This window comes from Carcharodon carcharias, chromosome 11 (assembly GCF_017639515.1).
Source record: "Carcharodon carcharias isolate sCarCar2 chromosome 11, sCarCar2.pri, whole genome shotgun sequence".
Taxonomy (NCBI): Eukaryota; Metazoa; Chordata; class Chondrichthyes; order Lamniformes; family Lamnidae; genus Carcharodon; species Carcharodon carcharias.
In genome coordinates, this window is record NC_054477.1 from 126,901,649 (window position 1) to 126,929,479 (window position 27,831).

A 27,831-nucleotide genomic window follows, 5' to 3' on the forward strand; every position below is an offset into this window, starting at 1 on the left:
TCTGTCTTCTCCCACACAGCCAATTTCAAACCCAGTTTACAACCTTTCCATGGATACCTTCTGAATACTGTCTGAACCTTCTGAACTAACCTCCCATGTGGGACCTTGTCAAAGGCTTTACTAAAGTCCATGTAGACAACATCCGCAGTCTTTCCTTCATCTGCTTTCTTGGTAAACTCCTCGAAAAACTCTACAAGGTTCGTTAAACACGACCTACCACTCACAAAGCCATGCTGACTATCCTTAATCAGCCCTTGGCTGTCCAAATAATTATATATTCGATTTTTCAGAACACCTTCCAATAATTTACCTACTATTGATGTCAGGCTCACTGGCCTTTAATTACCTGGTTTACTTTTGGAGCCTTTTTTAAACAGTGGAACAACATGAGCTACCCTCTAATCCTCCGGCACCTCATTTTAAATATTTCTGCCAGGGCCCCTGCAATTTCTACACCAGTCTCCCTCAAGGTCCGAGGGAATATCATGTCAAGCCCGGGGGATTTATCTACCTTTATTCGCTGTAAGGCAGCAAGCATCTCATCCTCTTTAATCTCTATATGTTCTATGACACTATTGCTTGTTTCCCTTCCTTCCTTATGCACTATGCCAGTTTCCTGAGTAAATACTGATGCAAAAAACCTGTTTAAGATCTGCCCCATCTCGCTCCACACATATACGACCACTCTGATCTTCAAGGGGACCGATTGTGTCCCTTACTATCCTTTTATTCTTAATATACTTGTAGAAACCCTTCGGTTTTATCTTCACATTATCTGCCAAAGCAACCTCATGTCTTTTTTTTTTACCTTCCTGATTTCCTTTTTTTAGAATTTTCTTACATTTTCTATACTCTACAAGTACCTCATTTGCTCCTTGTTGCTTATACCTGCTATACATCTCTCTCTTCTTCTTAACCAGATTGCTAATATCCCTTGAAAACCAAGGTTCCCTATACCTGTTAACTTTGCCTTTAATCCTGACAGGAACATGCAAACTCTGCACTCTCAAAATTTCGCCTTTGAATGCCTTCCACTTACTGAACACATCCTTGCCAGAAAACAACTTATCCCAATCATTTCTTCCTAGATCCTTTCTCATTTCCACAAAATTGGCCTTTCTCCAATTTAGAATCTCAACTCAAGGACCAGACCTATCCTTATCCATAATTAGCTTAAAACTAATGACATTGTGGTCACTGGACCCAAAATGTTTGCCTACACATACTTATGTCACCTGACCTGTCTGGTATGTTATTTGTGTCCTCCTTTGTGAAGGCAGAGCCAAAATGTGTAATTAGTTGGTCAGCCACTTCTTTGTTCCCTATTATAAATTCCCCTGTTTCTGACTGTAAGGGATCTACATTTGTCTTCACCAATCTTTTTCTCTTCATATACCTGTAGAAACTTTTACAGTCAGTTTTTATGTTCCCTGCAAGCTTACCCTCGTACACTATTTTCCCTTTCTTAATCAATCCCTTGGTCCTCCTTTGCTGAATTCTAAACTGCTCCCATTCCTCAGGTCTGTTGTTTTTTCTGGCCAATTTTTATGCCTCTTCCTTGGATCTAAAACTATCTCTAATTACCCTTGTGAGCCATGGTTTGTCCACCTTTCCTATTTTACTTTTGCGCCAGACAGGAATAAATAATTGTTGCAGTTCACCCATGTACTCTTTGAATGTTTGCCATTGCCTATCCACCATCATCCCTTTAAGTAACGTTTCCCAGTCCATCAAAGCCAACTTGCGCCTCATACCATTGTAGTTTCCTTTATTAAGATTCAGGACCCTAGTCTCAGAATCAACTACAGCACTCCCTATCATAATGAAGAATTCTATCATATTATGGTCGCTCATCCCCATGGGGCCTCACACAACACGAACTGGAAAGGAGGTTCTCTGGACAGGTAAGAATGGAACCAGTCACAGGAAGTGGTAGGAGGTTTTGGAGGATGTTGTTGAATGCTGCGCAACAGGTTGAGAAGAATAATGAGGGGTAGTTTAATATACTTGCAAGTCACGTAAGGTGTAATTTATGACTTTGATTTGGGCTGTTTCAGTATATGGCATGGGCAGAAACTTGATTATTCAACATGGAATTGTTGGAAAGATGGACACAATTTGGGATACGCCATCATGTTCAAGGACTTCAGAGAGGAAAGGGATGGATATTGGAGATGTGATGGTAGTTTGCAAGGACTGAGTGGTCAAGTTTGGGTTGTTCGAAGCACAAGGGGCATGCTAGTTGATCACAGCAGTTTTCAAAGGCAAGGGGGACAGCACCAGAGGAAAGGGAACCGTTCAACATTTATGAGCTAGCATTGCGATAAAGAAGGGAGGTTGACTTGCCAGAAATTTTGTGGAAACAGTGTTGAGAAAGCAGGAGCTTGGTCTCATGGCCAAGATAAGTTCAGAGAGGGCAGGAGGGGAGATAGAGACACTGGAGAAAGCAGTTGAAGATGGTTGGATCTAGGACCTGAGGAATTCCTGCAGTGATGTCCAGGGACTGAGATGGTTGACCTCCAACCATCTTTCTTTGTATTAGGTATGACTCTAACCAGTGCTGGAATTGTTCTCTCACAGAACAATTTCTCCTTAAACTTGTCTCACTTCCTCCAAATAAAAGGTGTGGCTATGGGGACCCGCATGGGCCCCAGTTATGCCTGCCTCTTTATGGGGTACGTGGAACCTTCCTTGTTCCAGTCCTACTCAGGCCCCCTCCCACAACTCTTTCTCCAGTACATCGATGACTGCTTCGGTGCCACTTCATGTTCTCGTCTGGATCTGGAAAAATTTATTAATTTTGCTTCCAATTTTCACCCCTCCATTGTTTTCAAGTGGTCCATCACTGACACTTCCCTTCCCCTCCATGACCTCTCAGTCTCAATTTCTGGTGATAGACTGTCCACCAATATTCATTACAAGCCTACTGACTCCCACATGCTACCTCGACTGCAGCTCCTCACACCCTGCTTTCTGTAAGGACTCCATCCCATTCTCTCAGTTCCTTTGTCTCCGTTGCATCTGTTCTGATGACGCCACTTTCCAAAACAGTTCCTCTGACATGTCTTCCTTCTTCTTTAACAGAGGTTTTTCACCCATGGTGGTTGACAGGGCCCTCAACTGTGTCCAGCCCATCTCCCACGCATCCACCGTCACACCCTCCTCTCCCTCCCAGAACCTTGTCCTCACTTATCACCCCACCAGCCTCCGCGTTCAAAGGATCATCCTCTACCATTTCTGACAACTCCAGCATGATGCCACTACTAAACACATCTTCCCTTCAACCCCCCGCCCCCCCCCACCACCACATCCCCAGCGGCTTTCTGCAGGGATTGTTACCACTGGGACACCCTCGTCCACTCCTCCATCACCCCCTAAACCTCAACCCCCTCCCACGGCACCTTCCCATGCAATCGCAGAAGGTGCAACATCTGCCCCTTTACTTCCCCCCTCCTCACCGCCCAAGGTCCAAACACTCCTTTCAAGTGAGGCAGCGCTTCACTTGCACTTCCCTCAATTTAGTCTGCTGCACTTGCTGCTCCCAATGCGGTTTCCTCTACATTGGAGAGACCAAACGCAGACTGGGTGATTGCTTTGTGGAACACCTTGGTCAGTCCGCAAGCATGACCCAGACCTCCCTGTCGCTTGCCATTTCAACACACCATCCTGCTTTCATGACCACATGTCCGTCCTTGGCTTGCTGCATTGTTCCAGTGAAGCGCAACACAAACTGGAGGAACAGCACCTCATCTTCCGACTAGGCATTTTACAGTCTTCTGCATTTAATATTGAGTTCAACAATTTCAGATAATGAACTCTGTCCTCCATCCCCACCCCCTTCCGATCCGCCTTTTTCCAATAACTTGTAATTTTTTTTTACAACTATATTTTTTTCTTTTCCCTCCTATTTTTAAATTTATTTCAATCTATTGTTTCATCTCCACCTTTTAACCCATTTCGATCCCTTCCCCCCACCCCACCAGGCCATCTGCCACTAGCTTGCTTCCCTTAATGTCCCCATTAGCACATTTTTTAGATAGTATCATCACCATCAACATCCCTTTGTCTTTTAGTCAATGACATCTTTGGCAGTCTCTTCTTGGACTCCACCTATCATTGGCCCTCTATCGAGCTCTCCTGTCCCACCCCCTCTACCAGTTTATATTTCATCTCGTTTTTCTACGTCTTAGTTCCGATGAAGGGTCATATCAACTTGAAACGTCAACTGTATCCCTCTCCGCAGATGCTGTAAGACCTGCTGAGTTTTTCCAGGTATTTTTGTTTTTGTTCTAGATTTCCAGCATCCGCAGTATTTTATAAAAGGGTGCTGGAAATAATAGGCTTGGTTCAGAGTGGCAGCCAAAATGCGCATTCAAATTGCGGATTCTGGGAATTCAGATCACACAGGATTGGATGAAGAGTTATAGAGACAAGTTGTGGTCATAAACAGGTGGAGTTTTCCTTTAATCCAGCTGTCTTGTATCAGATAAATGAAAAAAATAGTCGGTACACTTAATACCTTAATGTTATAATATCTAATGCACCAACTGTCAGTTCAGAGGTGCAAAACTTAACTGAATTAACAACCTCACCAAACACTTAAAAATATTCCAAAGGTTCACAAATTTATGAGAAGTTGCCCTTCTTTTATAAAGTGAGTCTTCCTTCTGTGGGTTTGGTGCCTAAATGCACCAATCTATGTCTCTATTGATTTTCTGATGTTTTCCAAGGCAAAGCTGCATCTCCCACTTAGAACCAGGTAGTGCTGCACAACATGTTGGAGTAATTCAGTGTTCAGCAATACGAAAGTAAGGAGTTAATTTTAAATTTATATATGGAGTTTAGGTCGCAGTTGGAGTATTGTTTTGGGCACTTAGGAATGCAGCATAAATTCGGTATAACTGGAGTTAACAGTTTGCCAACTCAAATTGACTTCTTGCTTTAGTGTGCAGGCAGGAGGGCTTTTAAACATTCAGTTTTGGCTCAGAACATTTTTGCCACTCGATGAGCAGACTTCCAACCATGATGCCTTGATTTATCTTGATTACTATTGTGCGGTTAGTCAACCCTCTTCCTGCACCTGCGGTAGAAATTGCACTCACTGCTTCAGGAACCTCCCTCCCTATGACCTGAACTTATGGGCCTTCCTAAATTCCGTTCCCACAGTCTTTCTCCTCTAATCCTTAATTTAGCCAGAAAGGTATCTGCAGATGTATTTGTGAATCTGGGAGCCCTTACAGCTGCTGACCTCTCGAGATTGCTGCTTTCTGTCATTGTAGCCTACTCTCCAAAAACAGAGGCACTCCCTTGAGCTGCAGCACTTTATTCCCACAGCAGCATCTTGCACTTTCATTGGTGCCAACCCAATGAAGAACATATTACTGCTCCTAACTCTCCTTGCATCCATAATTAAGATCCTGGATAGAATAGAACAAGGCTAGTGACAATCACATGGGTAGACAGAAATTCCACCCCACTATTAAAGCACCAATCGGGGTAAAATCAAGGCCATACAGAGCAGGAAGATTTACTTTTTCTTTTCCTTATTTAGCCTTTCTTAAATGGAAACAACAATTCAATAAAGGCAAAGAGTGGCAATATCAATTATGATTCCTCTTTTTGACTATGATTCAGCGATCCCTGCTGCTGAAAATGCGTGTTTGATGGGTAAGGACAGAATCAGGTTTAGCCATTATTTCCTAACCACCATGAAGAGATCCATTAGTATTTTAATTACAGCAGAAGGACGAGGAACTGCTACTTAAGCAAGGTGACTGGAAGACCTCATGGAACCATAGCCCAATATCAGTCTCTTGTCTTAAGAAGATTAGTGTTAAGGAAGGAAATTGGAGGACAAGAAGAAGAAAACAGTTATTTGTAGTTGTGGAGCATTGCAGCATTCAAAATTTAGAGTAACAATTTGACAAGTTTATAGAATTATTCTTCTGGTAGGTAATTTGCAGCATAATACTTTTGCTGGGAAGTATAAGTTTTGTTGTGTTCATTAAAAATGTGAACTACTTGCAATTTCATTGGTATATCTAATTAGGTATTTAAACTAGATAAAACACTTTGGAACCATAAAAAAGTTACAGCACAGAAGGAGGCCATTCAGCCCAGCTTGTCCATGCCAGCCCGAGGACACCCAGGTGCCCTTTCTAATCCCACCTCCCTGCACCCGGCCCATAGCCCTGCAGCTTACTGCATTTAAGGTGCAGATCCAGGTTTTTTTTTTAAAAGAGTTTAGAGTTTCTGCCTCTACCACCAACTTGGGCAGCGAATTCCAGACACCCGCTACCCTCTGTGTAAAAAAGTTCTTCCTCATGGCCCCCCTACACCTTCTGCTACTTATCTTGAATCTATGTCCTCTGGTTCTAGAATTCTCCACCAAGGGAAACAATTTTATCCTGTCCACTCTATCTATTCCTCTCATAATTTTGTACACCTCAATCAAGTCACCTCTCAGCATTCTTTGTTCTAAGGAAAATAACCCCAACCTATCCAATCTCCTCTCGTAGCTAATCTTTTCTAACCCTGGCAACATTCCTGTAAACCTCCTTTGCACTCTCTCCAGAGCTATTGCATCCTTCCTGTAATGTGGTGACCGGAACTGCACACAATGCTCCAGTTGTGGCCTCATCAGTGTTTTATACAATTCCAACATTATATCCTTACTTTTATATTCTATACCTCTGCCAATGAAGGAGAGCATTCCATATGCCTTCTTTACAACCTTGTCTACTTGAACTTCTGCCTTCAGGGACCTGTGTACTTCTACGCCAAGATCTCTCACTTCATCTACCCCTCTTAGTATATTCCCATTTATTGTGTAATCCCTGTAACTGTTTGACCTCCCTAACTGTATGACCGCACACTTCTCTATGTTAAAAACCATCTGCCACTTTACCGCCCACTCTACCAACCCATGTATATCATTTTGGAGATTATGGCTATCCTCTACACTATCCACTACCCGGCCAATCTTTGTGTCATCTGCAAATTTCCCAATCGTGCCCCCCACGGTCACGTCCAAATCGTTAATATATAACACAAACAGCAAAGGTCCCAATACCGAGCCCTGCGGAACACCACTTGAGACAACTTTCCATTCGCAAGGGCATCCATCGACCATTACCCTTTGTTTCCTGTTACAAAGCCAACCTTTTATCCAGTTTGCCACATTACGCTGAATCTGATGGGCTTTCCTGACCAATCTGCCATGTGGGACCTTGTCAAATGCCTTGCTAAAATCCATGCACACAACATCCACTGTGCTACCTTCATCAACCCTTCTTGTCACTTCCTCAAAAAATTCAATCAAATTTGTGAGGCAAGATCTTCCTTTAACAAATCCATGCTGACCATTCCTGACTAGCCCATGCCTTTCCACAAGACAGTTAATCTTATCTCTCAGGATTGATTCTACTAACTTGCTCACCACTGATGTAAGACTAACTGACCTATAATTGTTTGGCATTTCCTTTGATCCCTTTTTAAACAATGGAACTACGTTTGCTTTTCTCCAGTCCTCCGGTACTTCCCCTGTATCTAGTGAAGATTGGGAAATCATCCTCAGAGCATCTCCTCCCTGACTTCCTTCAGCAGCCTCGGAAGCAATCCACCTGCCCCTGGTGACTTATCAACTTTCAAAGATTTCAACCCTTCGAGTATTTCCTCTCTCTTCATGACTATCCTGTCCAATATCTCAGTGTTCTTCCTGGACTACTATATCTACATCCTCCCTTTCCTTTGTAAACACGGAGACAAAATATTCATTCAAAACCCTTCCCACAGCCTCTGCATTTATCCTTCAGCAGTGCTGTCCAGTCCACCTCAACCAAGTCCCTTCTCATTTCTGCAAAATTTGCCTTCTCCCAGTTCAAGACTTTTAGTCCTGCCTTATCTCTGTCCTTTCCCATGGTAATGCTAAATCTAACTGAATTGTGATCATTTTCCCTGATATGGTCGCCAACTGTCACTTCACCCACTTGCCATTCTTCATTCCCCAAGACTAGGTTTAGAATTGCATCTCCTCTCGTTGGGTTTGTTACTAATTGGTTGAAAAAATTTTCCTGGACACACTGCATGAATTTTTCTCCCTCAGTGCACCTTATATTGTTTGAATCCCAGTTGATATTAGGATAGTTGAAGTCTCCTACTATTATTGCCCTCTTGTTCTTACATGCAGAAATCCACTGAAACACAATAAGGCTCAGGTTGTTTACAGTAGATGACATCAGAGAAATGTTTAATCTAAAATAAAACCTTTCATGTAAACTTGCATACAAATTATTGTGTGAAGAAAACAAATGGTGGTTGTATTCTGCATTTCAGGAAGGAGATTGCCAAAGTTCTGCAAAGTTCTTATCTACGTGCCTTGAACATGGCCTCATTCTTTATTGCTAGCAAGATGATATTGTTTTTTACGTTCCTGGTATACGTGCTACTTGGCAACACCATCACAGCAAGTCGTGTGTTTGTCACAGTTTCGTTGTACAGTGCTGTGAGACTCACAGTCACCCTATTCTTCCCAGCAGCTATTCAGACAGCTTCTGAAGGATTAATCAGCATAAGAAGGATAAAGGTATGTGCGAGTGTTGAAAAATAGTTTTGATGCTAACTTTGCTTTGCTTGACGAGGGAAGTTCTGTTATTTTGGTGAATTTCCATACTCAACGTTCGGAATATTAATGCAAGGAAATAGAACGCATTGTCCCAGCATTACATGATAAAGATAATATAAATACTCTGGGGACAAAAGGTTATAGGAAGTAATAAAATGCCTGTTGGAAACAGGCACTGGAGTAGACCATTCAGTCCCTCAAAGCCTTTTCCATCACTCAGTTAGATTATGGCTGATCTGCATCTCAACTCCATTTACCCACCTTAGTTCCAAACCCCTTGACTAACAAAAAAAAATCAATCTCAGCTTTGCAATTTTCAGTTGACCTAACTTCAATAGATTATTTGGGGATTGTTTCAGATTTTCAAGACTGTTTGTCTGAAGAGATGCTTTCTGACATTACCCCTGGACAACTTGGCTCCAATTTTAAGGCAATGCCCTCTTGTTTTGAAGGAAATAGTTTCTTTCTACCTTTTTAAATCCTTTAATCATCTTCAATGCCACGATTATATAACCGCCTGACCTGCTATACCCGAGGGATACAAACCTAATCTGTGCAACCTGTCTTCATATTTAATCTGTTTAGCCACGGTATCATTCTGGTGAATGTGTGTTGCAGCCCTGCAAGGATAATATATTCCTTCAGAGGTGAAGAGCCTAGAACTCCACCTGGAGTCTAATTAGAGCTGTATACAGCTAAGACGCAGGTTCCAGCCCCCTTGAATCATTGAACAAGAAATGAAGGCTAAAAGATTTTTTAAATTGCTCTTTGTACCCATCCACTAGTTTTTAAGTGATATGTGCATTGACCCCTAAATCTCTATGCGACTCCACGTTTCCCAGCTTTTCCTAATTTAGAAAATCTATCTTTCTTGGGTCCAAATTAAGTGATCTCAACTTCCCACATTGGACTCACCATTTGCCACAGTTTTTCCCCACACAAATAATCTATCAATGCCTCTTTGCTTCGATTTACACAACTTACCGCCTAACTTCGTGTCATCAGCAAACATGAATATATGACTCTCCATTCTGTCATTCAAATTATTTATAAACATGATGAAAAGCTGAGGCCCCCTTGGGAGACAGCATTAGAAACATCCTGCCAGTTGTGGTACTTACCCAATATTCCTACCCTGTCTCCTACCTCGGTGATGGGGGGGCGCTGGCCAGCTGGAGAGCCAGTGAGAGCCTCGTGTCACCTTCCTTTGGCGAAGGCCCGCTGTATTAAATGCCAATCAGTCCTGCCTCAGAGAGTTGCCAGCCAATCAGAAGCTGGCAGCCCTCCTTTGCAGGCAGCGTCAGTGGGAGTGGTATCAGCTGCTGGCAATGCATTTACCAGTGACCCAGGATATGTGAGGGACCCCACGGGTGAGTAAGGGCGGGTGAGGGGTCATAGGAAAGGGGCGAGAAGGGTGGTCAGCAGCAAGGGGAGGGGGATAGTTTTCAGTGGCCAGTGATCAGTCACTGTGCTTGACAACAAGTGATCCCTCCCACTCTCTGCTTCCCCCAACCCCATCCCCTGCCCCCCACCCCTGGAGCCCCCAAGCAAACAGGGTTTGCTTTTCGAGCTTCCTGTGTGGCAGCTCCCCCAAGCACTGCTATTTGAATACAAGCTGTAACAGGATGAGGACCTCAGGGACAAAAATAGCCCTAACTGAGGGCCTCAATTGGTGGTGGGGTGGGATGGCTATCCTAAAGCCACTTTGGACATATTCGGAGCAGAGGTAGGAAGGTGGTAGGGTCCCTACCTGACACCTTCCCATCTGAAATGCACTAAATTTTGCACCTCCAAATCAGACCCCTACCCATGTCAAAAGGTTGCCTCTAATTCCATGTACTTTCATTTTTTAGAGTTGTTTCTTATATCAATTAGCTCAGTTGACTAGATGGCTAGAGTGTAATGCAGAATAACGCCAATGGCACAGGTTCAATCCCCATACTGGCTGTGATAGTTCATGGAGGCCTACCTCCTCACCTTTCCCCACACTTGTGGAGTGTTGCTGCAAATTGTCTCTAACGGAGAGTGATGTCTGAGGTCCTTTATGGACTAAGGCAAGTTACCTCTTGTCTTAAAAATAAAGTAGGAATAATGAAAAATAAGAACATATCTCCTTGTGGTTCAATTTACTTATCTTGTCCCATAGATTGAGAACAATCATAAATTTTTTGTCACTTCATTTGAATACAATGTACTGGTTGCGCAACTTTCAGTAACTATCATTTTTTGGGTTTGTTTTATTTTCTTTTATTGTTCTGAGATTGAGAAAAGCAGATCTGCTTCTTTAAAGAATCCTGTCTTTGTACTCCCGAACCAGTTTAATTGATGATTTGTCAAGTGTTTAGGTGTACAAATATATTTAATTAATCCTGAGAGGATGCACAGTAGATTTACTGGAATGGTGCAGGAATGTGGAGCTTCAGACAGATAAAGAGGCTAGAAAAGCAGGGATTGTTCTCAGAGTAGAGCATGTCAAGGGGCGTCTTAGTAGAGGCTTCAAATGATTTTGATGAAGTAACTGAAGAGAAGACCATAAGATCATATGATGTAGGAGCAGAAGTAGGCTATTTGGCCCATCGAGTCTGCTGCACCATTCAATGGGATCATGGCTGATCTGATAATCTTCAACCCCACTTTCCTGCCTTTTCCCCATAACCCTTGATTCCCTTACTGATTAAAAATCTGTCTTTCTCAGCTGTGAATATATTTAACAACCCAGCCTCTACAACCCTCTGAGATAAAGAATTCCATAGATTGACTACCCTCTGAGAGAAGAAATTTCTCCTCATCTCTGGTTTAATTGGGCGCCCCCTTACTCTGAGATTATGCCCTCTGGTCCTAGACTCTCCCACAAGGGGAAATAACCTCTCAGCATCTACTCTATCAACCCTCTAAGAATCTTATATCTTTAAATAAGGTTGCCTCTCATTCTTCTAAATTCCAATGAGTACAGGCCCTACCTACTCAACCTCTCCTCATGAGAAAATCCTTCCATACCTGGGATTGACCTCGTGAACCTTCTCTGGACTGCCTCCAATGCCGGTATTTCTTTCCGTAGATAAGGAGACCAAAATTGTTCACAATATTCTAGGTGCGGTCTAACTTGTGCCTTGTATAGTTTTAGCAAGACTTCCATATTTTTATACTCCATTCCCTTTGAAATAAAGGCCAACATTCCATTTGCTTTCCCTATTACTTGTTGAACTTGTATGTAATTTCTTCCTGTGACTGAAAGGTCACTAACCAGTGGACTTAGATTAAAGTCACTAGCAAAAAAAAGAGGTGAGATGAGTTTTTTCAGCACAGCAAGTAGTTAAGCATTGCCTGAAAGGTTGGTGGAAATTGACTCAATAATAACTTTAAAAAGCGAATTGAATAAATACTTGAATGTGAAAGATTTGCAGGGCTGTGCGGATAGGGCAGGAGACTGAGACTAATTGAATAGTCCCTTCTAAGCACATGCATGATGGGCAAATTGGCCATCTCCTGTGCTATATCATTCTATGATTCAATAATGTTGAAAGGGTGAGAGCTTGCCCCGGCACCCAAAAATGCCTCGAGAGTCGGATATCATATTCAAATGAGGGATCTTAATTACGAGCATGCAAGGATAAGCCCCACCCTCATGAGTGATTGTAGGGCTTTGCAGAACAATGTTTAAGCAGTCAATTTATACAGTTATTAAAAAGTTCACTTGACCAGCTGCCTCACCTTTAATTCAACCTTTTCACCTGACTCTGTCTCTTTCCCTGACCTTGTCTTCTCTTCATCATGTCTTCTCATATGACCCTGGTCCAATTTCCTCTTGATTAGATCTTCTCATATGACTCTCTGCCTCACAGACATTATACAAGTTTTAGCAGTTTTCAGTTTTAAGACAAGCATCCCATGATTCCCATATGCCATACATTAATGATGAAAGCAAAATACTGCAGATGCTGGAAATCTGAAATAAAAACAAAAAATGTTGAAAAAACTCAGCTCTGAAGAACAGTCATATGACTCGAAACACTAACTCTGTTTCTCTCTCCACAGATGCTGCCAGACCTGCTGAGTTTTTCCAGCATTTTTTGTTTTCCTGCCATACATCAATTCCCCATTACAATGTATATCAATGTATAATGCAACAGAAACAAAAAGTGTGATGAGTCACAAAAATATGAGAGAAAAACATTAGGGCACACATGGTGGGAACAGTTGCCCAAATAAATTTTTGTACATGAATGACTGTAGCATAAGAATTAATGTAAATGAGTTGGAAGCACAAACTCAGCTTAAAGGATATGATAAAATAGTTATTACATGACCGTTGCTACAAGCTGGGCATGACTTTTTAAAATTCTTTCATGGAATGTGGGTGTCACTGGCAAGATGTATTGCTTTTCTTAACTGCCCTTCAACTGTGTGGCTTGTTAAGCCATTTCAGAGGGCAGTTAAGAGTCAACCACATTGCTGTGGGTCTGGAGTCATGTAGGCCAGATCAGGTAAGGACAGCAGATTTCCTTTCCTAAAGGACCAGATGGGTTTTTATGACAATCAATGATAGTTTCAGTAAAAATGATATATGACCATATATGAACATAAATGATAGAATTTGGCATTAAGTTGGAGAGGGAGAATGGAAAGTTAGGAACGGAGGTCTTAAATTTACTAAGGGAAACTCGGAGTTGAGCTTTTTGAACATTGAGCAATTGGTTCTGTCATTGAGGACCATGCTAAGCAGCATGCTGCAGATGATGGCTGGAGTCCATTAACAGCCTGTGTGCAATTTCACATAATAGTTTTGCAACACTGGAGTTCACCTATGAATCATCTGACAACTCTAAGGACATGAGCAATGTTCTTCCCCTGAGGGAGTACATTAGATACAAGAGGATATTCGTCATCCACTTATCACGAAGGAGCTAACCTTTCCTAAAGTGTGGTGCCCAGAATTGGACACAATACTCCAGTTAAGACTGAGCTAATTTTATAAAGATTCTTAATTTCCTTGTTCTTGTACTCTATGCCTCTGTTTATAAAGCCCAGGATCTTATTTGCCTTTTTAACCATGTTCTCAACTTGTGCTGAGCACTTTAGCTGTGCTACCTTTAATGATTTGTGCACAACCCCCAGGTGCCTCTGTTCTTTGACCCCCTTCAGAATTGTGTTTTTTTTTTTATGTTGCCTCTCCTTATTCTTTCTTCACTCTTCTTTGCATTAAATTTCATCTGCCACATGTCCATCCATTCCTCTAGCCTGTCAATGTCCTCACTATCCTTCTTACAGTTCACAATACTTCCAGGTTTTGTCATTTGCAGAATTTGAAATTGTGCCCAACGCTGAAGTCAAGGTCATTAATATATAGCAACAAAAGCAGTGATCCTAGTGTTGACTTTTGAGGAACCCCACTGCAGACCTTCCTTTTTTTTTAATTCATTCGTGGGATGTGGATGTCGCTGGCTCGGCAAGCATTTATCGCCCATCCCTAATTGCCCTTGCGAAGGTGGTGGTGAGCTGCTGCCTTGTACACCCAGAGTGCTGTTAGGGAGAGTGTTCCAGGATTTTGACCCAATGACAGTGAAGAAATGGCTATATATTTCCATGCCAGGATGGTGTTTGGCTTGGGGGGATCTTGCAGGTGGCAGTGTTCCCATCTGCTGCGCTTGTCCTTCTCGATGGTGGCGGTCATGGGTCCTCACTGTTATACATTGTTTCCTTTCACTCTGCCAATATCATATCGATGCTGGCAAGTCTATTATGTGGCACTTGATCTAAAGTCTTTTGGAACTCCATATACACCGCATCAACCACATTAACCATATCACCCATGTCTGTCAACTTATCAGAAACTGATCAAATCAGTTGAACATGATTTCCTTTAGCAAAATTATGCTGGCTTTCTGTAATTCTCTCTGTCCTTTTTACGAGGACTTATAAGGGTAACATTTGTATAGTCAGCTTTGCCCATTTAACAGTATTATCCAGTTGTGATTCTTATTTTCAAACATGCCATCTGTATTAAATCAAAATTATCAGCTTTATTAATGAAAACAGCACCAGCATAAGAACTGGGTGTATCATTATGTTCCTCGCGCCAATAGCTGTCAGGCTGCATCCAAACAACAACTCCCACCAACTTACATGACCAATCTGATCCAAAGCTGTACAAGTGTTCTCAATTTCAGTGTGATGACCAACGTCCACAACAATCACTTGATTACTGCTGAAATAGAGACATATTTTGTTGAAGCTTTTCGTCTTACACTCATCAGCACAATTTGCAAGAGTACCAATCTAAACAATTTACATTATGCGAGTAGAAAGTGCTGATTGGCTGACAAGTGAACTCTAGTAGAGGTGTTACCATGGAGAATGCACCAGTTGATGATGACTGATAGTTGACTGCAAAGCATTGCTTGAAATTTAAAAGAGGCAGCTTAACTTTTGATTGGTCAAGGCATTGTCCTGAGGAATGCACCAGCGAATGGCTGTCATTATTTTGTTTAGCTGAAACTGGTGCATTGCATGCACATGTTCTTTCTGTCTGCAAAGAACAGGGCCCTGTGTATTAATATATGTAGCTTCCAGTACACGCAAATGTACCACACTGCGAACCCAACTGGCAGTCTTAAATTGCTTGTCAGCGTAATTCTTAGCACACTGAAGATTATTTAGCAAACGTTGTCCAATCGCGGAATCACGCCTAAATTTGGACACCGTGGTTTGAGTTTTGCGAGCATGGGCTGGTTGGATACAGTCTGTACTTTGGCCATTGCGAATTGTGGCTGGGACATGTTTGATACGATCTGCCAGTCTTTGGGACGTACAGCCTGCCCTGAAATTCAGATACCATTTTACTCATTGTGTGATAGGCAGAACCTCTTTTTGGCTTGATGGCAGCATCCTGTTAGTGGTGAATATCACTCTTGTTGCTACTGCATAGTAGCAGCATGAAACAGCTAGCTTCACCTGTTGCTCAAATGTTTCAGATAACTTGCCCATCCAGTGTAATCTGAGGTAGACTGGGCACTTTTCAGGAGCAGAAGTGATGGCATTAGGCCCATTGATGAGCTTGTACGACATACTGCACGAAATGACCTGATCAGGATAGCCATTATCCCGCAGGATGCCTTTGATGTGCCCTCTTTCAGCATCAGGCTTGCATGGTAAAAAAATGGCTCGGGTCCTATTTACAAGGCTGCTGATAAGACCAATCTTACAGTGTGTAGAACTGCAAGAATCCCAACACGTGTATTGACCAGCGAAGGTAGGCTTGCTGTAGACCATGGTAGGGAACCCCCTGACAGATTTCTCAACTGGTATGTCGAGGAAAGAGGTTCAAGTGTGACCATATCAACGAAATGCACGCCATTCTTAATGATGGGTCAAAATTCGTATCCATTGGACCTGCCATTTGATGTGACCCGACTGCCTTGCTCAAAATTTAGCCAAAAAAACGCTTGCTGGACTTGTGTAAGAGCAACGAGCTGCCACGTGATATATATGACAAGGGTCGTCCTTATGGCTTGCAACGTCTGCGTATGTATGGGCTGCCCAAGGCATACAAAAGTGATGTCCCTTTACGCCTGTCTGCACAGCATGAATTGAGCAAATTGTTTTGAGCAAGTTTTCCACATACACAGCAAAAGATTCTTTCACATTTGCAAAGACCATGCAGGACTTGCATATTGATTACAATTTTGTGTCCAGGTGCTCATTTGACATTGCTTGCCTATTCACAGATGTTCCACTTAAGGAAGCCATAAATATTTGCGCTGCAGCACTATATCATGGCGATTTAAACTCGCCACCATTGTGTGAATTGGTATTCATTGCAGTTAGGAACTAGGCAACTTGCGCAGTTGATTTCATTTTTTACATGATTTTAACGATACCATGTAGGCCCAAATAGATGTTGCCATGGGGTCCCCTCTAGGCTCAGCTCTCACAAACATCTTCCTTGGGTTCCGTGAGAAACGTGTCTTTGATGGAATGACATCCAACCCCCTACCCTGTGCGTATTTCACAGAAGCACAGAATCACACAGTGCAGAAGAGGCTCTTCGGCCCATCGGTTCTGCACCGACACGTGAGAAACACCTGACCTACCTACCTAATCCCATTTACCAGCACTTGCCCATTGCCTTGAATGTTATGACATGCCAAGTGCTCATCCAGGTACTTTTTAAAGGCTGTGAGGCAACCCGCCTCCACCACCTTCCCAGGCAGCGCATTCCAGACCATCACCACCCTCTGGGTAAAAACGTTTTTCCTCACATCCCCACTAAACCTCCTGCCCCTCACCTTGAACTTATGCCCCCTTGTGACTGATCCTTCAACTAAGGGGAACAGCTGCTCCCTATCCACCTTGTCCATGCCCCTCATAATCTTGTACACCTTGATCAGGTCGCCCCTCAGTCTTCTCTGCTCCAACGAAAACCACCCAAGTCTATCCAACCTCTCTTCAAAACTTAAATGTTTCATCCCAGGCAACATCCTGGTGAATCTCCTCTGCACCTCCTCCAGTGCAATCACATCCTTCCTATAATGTGGCGACCAGAACTGCACACAGTACTCCAGCTATGGCCTCACCAAGGTTCTATACAACTCCAACATGAGCTCCCTACTTTTGTAAACTATGCCTTGAATGATAAAGGCAAGTGTCCCATATGCCTTTTTCATCACCCCACTAACATGCCCCCTGCACCTTAAGAGATCTATGGACACACTCCAGGTCCCTTTATTCCTCAGAACTTCCTAGTGTCATGCATTCATTGAATACTTCCTTGTCAAATTACTCTTTCCAAAGTGTATCACTTCACACTTTTCAGGGTTAAATTCCATCTGCCACTTATCTGCCCATTTGACCATCCCGTCTATATCTTCCTGTAGCCCAAGCCACAACCTCACTGTTAACCACCTGGCCAATCTTTGTGTCATCTGCAAACTTACTAATCCTACCCCCCACATAGTCATCTATGTTGTTTATATGAATGACGAATAATCGGGGCCCGAGCACAGATCCTTGTGGTACGCCACTTGGACACTGGCTTCCAGTCACTAAAGCATCCTTCTGTCATCACCCTCTGTCTCCTACAACTAGGCCAATTTTGAATCCACCTTATCAAATTACCCTGTATTCCATGTGCATTTGCCTTCTTTATAAGTCTCCCATGTGGGACCTTGTCAAAGGCTTTGCTGAAATCCATATAAACTACATCCACTGTACTGCCCTCATCTACACACCTGGTCACTTCCTCAAAAAGTTCAATCAAATTTGTTATGCATGACCTCCCTCTGACAAAGCCATGCTGACTATCCCTGATCAAACCTTGCCTCTCCAAGTGGAGATAGATTCTCTCCTTCAGAATTTTCTCCAATAGTTTCCCTACCACTGTTGTGAGACTCACTCATCTGTAGTTCCCTGGCTTATCTCTACAGCCCTTCTTAAATAGTGGAACCACATTAGCTGTTCTCCAGTCCTCTGGCACCTCCCCCGTGGCCAGAGAGGAATTATAAATTTGGGTCAGAGCCCATTTCGATATGTGGATGATACGTTTGCTACATTTAAACTTGCAGCTGCGTGTAATAATTTCTCCCATGTCTTAATGGGTTCCATCCTGCGCTCAAATTCACCTTTGAAATGAAGCAGTCAAATGAACTCTCTTTCCTTGACGTATAAGTTGAGAAATCTGTTGGGGGTTCTCTACCATGGTCTACCACAAGCCTACCTTCACTGCTCAAGATATGACCACCATTTACACGAAGCCATGGAGAGAACCAGGAAACCTGAGTTCAAGCTAACTGCATTTTGGTGGTGATAGAATGCCAGTCCTTCGGAATGATGTACGCACTTGACAGAGCCTAGCCAAGTCCTAAAAAAGTCACAACCATCCCTGAGATGGTAGCTCCAAGAAACAGTTAAGTAGTTTCCTTGACTTGATCCAGTATGTAAGTGCTTTCATACCTCATATGTCAGAACCTACAACAATCCTTGAGAGCTGATAAAAGAAGATGTTGAGTACCAGTGGTCAGAGTCACACATGAGGAGTTTCAACAGACTCAAAGTAGTAGTATATAACGAGACAAGTCTGTTATACTATAACAGAAAGAACCCTGTCACTCTGCAATAGTTCCTCTACAAAAGGACTGGGAGCAGCCCTGATACAAGAGGGAAAACTGATAGCATTCACATCCAAAGCTTTAACATCGGCTGAGACCAGATAAGCCAACATAGAAAGAGAGCTTCTGGCAGTCAAGTATGGATGTGAGAAATTCCATACATATCTCTATGGAGAAAGTTTATAATGGAGACTGATCATTGACCACTGGAGCAGATATGCAAGAAGGATCTGTGTAGAGCTGCAACAAGTTTATGCTTGAGGCTTCAGAGTTAGGATTTCACTCTGAAATATAAGCCTGGAAGAGAAATCATGCAATCAGATACCCTATCTCGGTTTCCGAGAAACACAAGATAAAAGATTTGAGTAAAAGACCCATCACTGAGTGAATGTAAAACCACCAAATTTTGTTGGTAATGGGATTATGCAAAGTCACATAGATATACTTTATAACTCTCTGGACTTTCAGAGACCCTGCCACTCTATGAAGTTATACTGCCCTTTTGTTTTGCTGTCAGTTTTCCATGGGGAAGGTAATTGCATGCTGAGACTAATGAGGTGCCAATCACAAGTTTTCCATAATTGTGGACCGATGATTGCCATTGGTGGCGCTGTACCTATAGCAGAGTTTGGCAGAAAGTTAGTTTGGAGGGTATAGCACAATATACTGTAAGGAACATATCTTTTTATTTTTCTTTATTTCTGTGGGACCATGGTTTTATAAATTGGCTTTAAAAACTACCATGGCTGCAGTTGAAAGATATGTTCCCTGGAACAGGATGAGGAACATACACTGTTGCTATCTCCTGGAACAGTGTGCCAGGTTGGGCAAAATGGTGCCAGAAAGGAGAACTGCCTAGCAACAACATTTTAATAGGCTCCTGATCAGGTGACCAAGGTTTTGTGAGATAACATTGAGCAGAGAGATCCTAGCCTGCAAAGAGAACATACCTAAAACCTTTCCTGTATATGTAAGATTCCAGTAAATTTAGAAGGCTAGCTAGCTGGCTTTTTCTTCATATCTCTGTAACCTGCTCTCTCTGAAAAACCCTTTGTCAAGAGGAAAAGGAGAAAATCACCAATGGAGACATTGAAAAGCAAGTTTTCAACCAGTGAATTACAAAGTGCTGGAAGACCATCTCATGTCATTAACAACGAATTATAAGGAATTTGGAAGACACCAAAATCAACCCATCTAATAGCACCACCTGGTGCTATCGAACTGTTTTGTCCCACTCTTAAAATCCATGTTTTGCATGCGTTGTGTTTGTGTGTGTGTGTATGTTTATGTATGGGGTTCAAGAGAGGATAGAGTTTAAGTTAGAATTAAAAGTTAGCAGTTCATATTTCTTTCTTTTGACACTGGTTAAAGATAATTTGTTTTGTAAACCTTTACTCATTGCTAAGTTTACAAACCTGGTGCTTGTATTCTGTTAACCTGAATTAAAAAATTAGATAGAATTGGGGCAATTTGGTGGTCTAATCAAACTTTTTACATTTGTCATGGCTCGGGCAGCAGTGGGGCTTGATATTACAGCGCACTATTCCCAGTGAGTTGTGACAACACCACAATCTAATTAAATCTTAGTATCTATAGGCACTGCTTCCCTGAGAAATGCATGCACCTCTTCCTGTAGACGCAGCTGTGAACTTGAGGACAGGTGGTGCAGCGCAATCAGCCCAGTATTTCTGCTTGTCTTTCTATTCTTCTTCAAATAAACATAATGGTAGATATCCTTGGGGGGAACCATTGTGCTACTGTTGATGATACCAAAAAATGGCAGTCCCCCAACAATTGGCCCTTGGTGCCTGACAAACTAAATGGACAATGGGAGAAAGAAGGACAGGATAAAGGAAATTATTTAAATTTGTAGATCTTTGTACTGGACTTTAAAAATACACTTGAATGAACTGTTCAGTCCCAAACAACCATGTACACCCATTTGTAAATGGCAAAAGATAGAGCCTAATATCCCTTGATGAATACAAGGGAATTGACTTTAGGATGTTGGCCTCATTTTAACACTATAATCAGCACACCGATGAGCATTTATAGTGTTGGTGCAAAGCCTAATGAAAAATTGGTTTGAGTGATAAATGAAGGGAAAATCAGCAGGTATTTTTATGTTATTTGTTTATAGCATGTCAAGTCATCTTCCATTACTATGCTGATGATTAAGAGTAGGCAGATGGGGCGGTAATTGGACATGGATTGGATTTGTCCTGCTTTTTGTGGACAGGACCTACCCGGGCAATTTTCAACATTGTCAGTTTGATGCAAGTGTTGTAGCTTTGTGGAACATCTGGGGTTCGAAGCCTGGCTAGCTTTGAAGGTCAAATCTTCAGTGCTACTGCTGGGATGTTGTCAGGACCCTTAGCCTTTGCTATATCCATTGCATTCAGCAGTTTCCTGATATCATTTGGGACGAAGCAAGTTGCTGAAGACTGACATCTTTGATGCTGCAGACCTCAGGAGGAGGCCAAGATGGATCATCCACTCGGCTCTTCAGGCTGAAAATAGTTGCAAATGCTTTAGCCTTTTAATTTGCAGTCACATGCTGGGCTTCTCCATCATTGAGCATACCCAGGGAAGGCGATGAAGGAGACTGGGACATTGGTTGGAAGATATGATATGGTGAGTATCACTCTCTGGCTGTTGGGCAGTTCTTAAAATTTATCTTCATAATTTTTGAGAGGAGGAATTTGCACAGCCGACTGGGCAGCGTTTGTTGTTCCTAGGGTATGTTCTGTCCCACCAGCAGGACAGACCCACCATACGTGGCAGCACAATGATACTCAGTTGGGAAAGAGTTGCCCCGGGAACTCTCAGCATTGATTCTGGGCCTCATGAAGTCTCATGGCAAAGAAGCCTCCTGCTGTTTACCACCTACCACTCTCCCTCACCGGATGAGTTAGTACTCCACGTTGTTGAACACTTCCTGGAAGAAGCACTGAGGGGAGCAAGGAAACAGAATATCTTCTGGTCTTCAGTGTCCATCACCAAGAGTGGGTCGGTACTAACACTACCGACCAAGCTTGCTGAGTCCTGAAGGACATATCTGCCTTACTGGGCCTGCAACAAGTGGTGAGGGAACCAACAAAAGGGAAAAATTTTATCCTCCATAATCTACCTGTTGCAGAGGTATCTGTCCTCAACAGTATTGGTGCCCAGGTTGATGCCGCATTGTCCAGTTTTATTCTTTTTTTACTTTTCTGCAGTGGTTCGAAGCAACTGAGTGGCTTGCTAAACCATTGTAGAGAAAAGTTAGCAGTCACCCACATTATTGGGTTTGGAATCCCTGTTAGCCAGTTTGGATCAAGATAGCAGATTTCCTTTCCTAAGGGCAGTAATGAACCTGCTAGTTACTTGATAGTGGAACTAGTTTTTCATTCCAGATTTATTTTACTTGAATTTAAATTCCCCTAGTGGCTGTGGTGGAATTTGTACTCATGTCTCCTGAATGTCTGCCTTCTAAATTACTTGCACATTACTATGCAACCATTCCTCTTGGGTATGCTCACATCAAGTCCATTTATAGGTGTAACTGACTTGAAAATCTTCAGTTCTGTTGAAGGGTCATGAGGACTCGAAACGTCAACTCTTTTCTTCTCTGTCGATGCTGCCAGACCTGCTGAGTTTTTCCAGGTAATTCTGTTTTTGTTTTAGGTATGAATGGTCATCATCAATCTTTATTGTATAACAATGGCTTTCAACTTTAAACTAGCTCCTGATACTAAAATCTTTTATTAGCCTAAGGACCAGTCAGTCTGCAAAGAACACTACTGTAGAATATCACCTGCAAACCAAGGCAACAAAAGTGAAACTTTTTTAAAACTTGGAGGCTATTATTAGCATAAAAACCCTTCCTGCCTGATTCCTAACCCAGGTCCCACCTGTAAAGAAGATCTACAAGTGACAAACTTCGCGATCTACTGAACATTCATCTCTTTGAAGGAATCCCGCAATAATCCTGATATACAACTTCAGCTATTGAAACCACCTAGGCTACTCTTTTGGCATGAAATGCCTCTTTACAGGGTCCACAGTGACTTTTTTTCCTACAATGTGCCAAACACGTGATATGAACTATTTTTTTGTTTGGATTGTACAATGTAGCACATAGATTTTTGGGGTGAATGTGTGAAGCAATAACCCTCTTTATTTAAACCCGCAAATGCTTGCTGCTGTTGTTCAAATTGTTGATACACTTGGGGGCTAAGAGACACATATACATCTTCCTTTTTCTAAAAGCACATTTATTACAGTCAGTAAGGGACAAGGTACAAGGTTTCTTACAATTCTCACGCGTCTTTGTCTGTAACAGAGACTTTTGCTTAGAAATATTACTTCTTGAGAAAATGCCACTTTGTCTGTAATGTATCAATCGCTGGATTTTATGCACTCCACCAGGCAGGTATAAAGGTGTGGGGCACGTAAAATCCAGCAGGTGGCCATCCCACTATCCACCCGCGTGCTCCTGATTTAAAATTTTACTGAGAGGGGGGAGGCTTTTGGGCCACCCTGGAGTCTATTGAGGTTCTTAAGTGGTCAATTAACGGTAACAAGGGCCGCTGATAGCGTTTTACCCCCGGCGCTGGGAGACCCACACCATGGGAAAAGCCCAATAGCTTTAACTGTGCGAGTTGATGTCAGGCAAGTCAGGAGAAGCTCCTTTGCGGGCTTCCTGGGCCCATTGGAGCTGCCCCTCCCAAAGGCCATTCACCCCTTTAAGGGTCCACTGGCCTCTTGCATCTGGCCCACTCAACCGTCTCACCAAAGCCCCTGACCTTGGACTTACATGGGCCCTTCGGTGTGATGGGGACTGCCTGTGGTTCCAGCAGTGTCCACCCCTCTCAGCTGACACTGCTGGCATTACAGAGCTGTCAGCCATCCTATTGGTTGGCAGCTCTTTATAAAGGGACTTGCTCCCACGAAAGGTGTTGAAGTCTTTCCTTATAGCAATTAACACTGCTTCCGACATTATCTTGCTGTGGAACAGCCATCAGATCGTGGGCAGGCTCTCCCCCGACGTTTTAACCGGTGGGGTACGGGGACCATGGCACCCCACAAAATCCAGCCCAGTAAAGTAGAAGAGCATTGCAGTAAAATATGTATCCACCTAATATATTTTTCAAACATAAAAAAAGCCTTTTTATTGAGATTAGGTTTACTGAATGTAAGGAAAAGAAAAGGTCCTTCACTCTGTATCCTGATGGTGACACAGGATGAAGAAAGTGGAAATGTGCATCTGTCAGCACTAAGCCCCTCATTCTATTAAGCACTGCAAAAAAAACTGAAAGAGGGTTTAGGCATATTAAATCCTACATTGTGTATTGTAGCAAAATCTAATTTAGAAAAAGGCTTTTTTTCTAGACACAGTTGTGTTTAGATTTGGTATTTACTAGATTAGTGAAAAGGATGTGATAGGTTGGCTTAAGAAGAATTAATAGATTTATGTTGATAAAGCTGAAAATGAGGGCATGAATTCCAAAACATTGGAAGCTCAGTGACCTATCTGGTTCGGGGAGCTGATTATTTGAGATGGACTTATCAGTTTAAAGAATTTACTTCGAGAGAAACAAAATTCACTTTATCAGTTGTATCGATGCTGTTGTATGTAAAATATTATCTGTAGGCTGAAGAAACTACTTTCAGTGAAAAACAGAAATGTTAACTTAAAACTAATAAGGTATTGAAAGCAACAATGCATTTACTTTGTTTAATAGGGTCAGATAATACATCCATGATATAATGCATGACCGTCAGTTTTTACACTTTCCAGTTCCATGTTTAAAATATTTTTGTCACAATGTTTGTTATTCTGTTTCCTCAACATAAATATTTTCCTGTTTGTAATCAATTTTGATTTTATTTTCTTTTATTAATAGGGGTTCTTAATACTCGAAGAAATTAAAAAGCCCAATGAAGATGTACATAGCTGTGAAAACAATTATTCAGTTCACATACAGGATCTCAGGTGCTTTTGGGACAAGGTAAAATTATTATATAATATGGAAGCATTTTTTTCTCAAACCTTTTCTATACCCTAAAATGTGTTTAAGATTGACAATTTATTTTCCTTCAAGTAAAACACATTTGTATTGCATGCAAGATGAACAAGTTGTGCTAATAGAAAATAATTAACTTACCAATTTATAGTAAATAAAGTTATACCATTATCCCTGCTTCCAGTGAAGATTCCCTGCTTATGGCATCAAATTAGGGAGAAGGTCTAGAAGTAGAGCCAATGCAAAATACTTACCATCTTTAATTATTAAAAAAAAAATCTCCTATCTGCATTTACACAGGAACATAGGAGCAGGAATAGGCCATTTGGCCCTTCAAGCCTGCTCCACCATTCAATAAGATCATGGTTGATCTGATTGTGGTCTCAACTGCACTTTCCTGCCTGTCTTGACTCCCTTGCCTAGCTAGAATCTGTCTAACTCTGTTTTGAATAAATTCAAAGGCTCAGCCTGCACTGCTTTCTGGGGAAGAGAATTCCCCACACCAAGGACCCTTTGGATGAAAAAAGCTTCTCCTCATCTCTGCCTTAAAAGGGAGACCTTTTATTTTTAAACTATGTCCCCTAGTTTTAGTCTCCTCCACAAGAGGAAACATCCTCCAGGTATCCACCCAGTCAAATCCCCTCAGGATCTTATGCGTTTCAATAAGATCACGTCACATTCTTCTAAACTCCAATGATTATAGGCCTGACCTGTTGAACCTTTCTTCATAAGACAACCCCTTCATCCCAGGAATGAGTCCAGTGAACCCTCTCTAAACTGCTTCTAAAGCATTTATATCTTTTTTTAAAATAAGGAGACCAAAACTGAACACAGTAATCCAGATGTGGTTCACCATGGGTAGTAAAGCTTCCCTACTTTTACATTCCTTTCTTCTATCAATAAATGTCAACATTCCATCTGCCTACCTAATCACTTGTTGGACCTGAACAGTAACTTTGTGATTCATGTACCAGGACCACTGGGTTTTGCAGTCTTTCTCCATTTAACTAAGATACAGCTTTTCCTTTCTTCCTGCCAAAATGAACAAATTCACATTTGCCCACATTATACTCCATCTGCCAAATTTTAGTCCGCCTCACTTAACCTGTCTATATCTCTTTACAGACTTTCTACCTTCTCTTGACAACTTATTTTTCTACCTATCTTGGTATCATTGGCAAATTTAGCTAACATACATTCAGTCCCTTCATCCAAAGCATTGATAGATTGTAAAAAGCTGAGGAGTCCCTGTGGCACTCCACTAGTTACAGCTTGCCAATCTGAAAAAGATGCATTTATCCCTGCTCTCTGCTAGCTTTTATTTTGCTTGGTGCCCTTCGATGTGGTACCTTATCAAATACCTTTTGGAAATCCAAGTACACCACACATCTACTGGTTCCCCTATATCCATCTTAAACTCGATCAGATTAGTTAAGTTCAATTTCGCTTTCACAAATATATGTTGGCTCTGTCTGACCAAATTATGTTTATCTAAGTATCCTGCTATAACCTCCTTAATATTGGATTCTAGCAGTTTAACTTTGACAGATGTTAGGCTAACTGACTTATAGTTGCCTGCTTTCCCCGTCCCTCCTTTCTTGAGTAAAGGTGTTATATTAGCTATTTTCCCATCTGCTGGAACCTTTCCGAATCTAAGGAATTTTGGAAGATTATAACCAATGCATCTACAATCTGTGCTGCCACTTGTTTTAAGACGCTAGAATGCAGGCCCATTCAGTCTGCTTTAGGTCTAGACTTGTCAGCCTTTAGGTCTAATAGTTTTCCTAGCACCCTTTCCCTGGTGATGGTGATTATATTGAGTTCATCCTTCCATATCATCTCTTGATTTTCAAGCATTTTTGGAAAGTTTTCTAAGTCCTCTACTGTGAAGACAAACACAAAATACCTGTTGAACACCTCTCATTTCTTTGTTTTCCATGATCAATTCCCCAGACTCCAGAGGACCAACTCTAGCTTTAGTTCAATTGTTTCCAGGACTGTCACTGACCTCATCTCCTCTGGGGATCTCCCTCCCACAGCTTCCAACCTGATAGTCGCCCAACCTCGGACGGCCCGCTTCTATCTCCTACGCAAAATCCACAAACAGAACTGCCCCGGTAGACCGATCGTCTCAGCTTGCTCCTGCCCCACAGAACTCATTTCTCGTTATCTTGACTCCCTTCTCTCTCCCCTTGTCCAGTCCCTTCCCACCTACATCCGTGATTCCTCTGACACCTTACGTCACATCAACAATTTCCAGTTCCCTGGCCCCTACCGCTTCCTCTTCACCATGGACGTCCAATCCCTCTACACCTCCATCCTCCACCAGGATGGTCTGAGGGCCCTTAGCTTCTTCCTCGAACAGAGGCCCGAACAATCCCCATCCACCACTACTCTCCTCCGTCTGGCTGAACTTGTTCTCACGCTGAACAATTTCTCCTTCAACTCCTCTCACTTCCTCCAAATAAAAGGTGTGGCTATGGGTACCCGCATGGGCCCCAGCTATGCCTGTCTCTTTATGGGGTATGTGGAACATTCCTTGTTGCAGTCCTACTCCGGCCCCCTTCCACAACTCTTTCTCCGGTACATCGATGATTACTTCGGTGCTGCTTCATGCTCTCGTCAGGACTTGGAAAAATTTATTAATTTTGCTTCCAATCTCCACCCCTCCATCATTTTCACGTGGTCCATCTCTGACACTTCCCTTCCTTGACCTCTCTGTCTCAATCTCTGGTGATAGACTGTCCACCAATATCCATTACAAACCCACCGACTCCCACAGCTATCCCGACTACAGCTCCTCACACCCCGCTTCCTGTAAGGACTCCATCCCATTCTCTCAGTTCCTTCGCCTCCGTCGCATCTGTTCTGATGATGCTACATTCAAAAACAGTTCCTCTGACATGTCCTCCTTCTTCCTTAACCGAGGTTTTCCACCCACGGTCGTTGACAGGGCCCTCAACCGTGTCCGGCCCATCTCCCGCGCATCCGCCCTCACGCCTTCTCCTCCCTCCCAGAAACATGATAGGGTCCCCCTTGTCCTCACTTATCATCCCACCAGCCTCCGCATTCAAAGGATCATCCTCCGCCATTTCCG

At 42.5% G+C, this 27,831-nt stretch overlaps 1 protein-coding gene across 2 annotated transcripts in view; it reads left to right on the forward strand.

Annotated features, from left to right (window-relative positions):
* abcc4 (ATP-binding cassette, sub-family C (CFTR/MRP), member 4) overlaps nucleotides 1-27,831 on the forward strand; it is a 516,215-nt gene that overhangs the window by 105,266 nt on the left and 383,118 nt on the right. For both annotated transcript variants that reach the window (XM_041199134.1, XM_041199135.1), the window contains exons 8-9: nucleotides 8,335-8,584; nucleotides 24,615-24,719. In XM_041199134.1, the coding sequence (XP_041055068.1) occupies nucleotides 8,335-8,584; nucleotides 24,615-24,719 (355 nt within the window). The remainder of the gene's footprint in view (nucleotides 1-8,334; nucleotides 8,585-24,614; nucleotides 24,720-27,831) is intronic.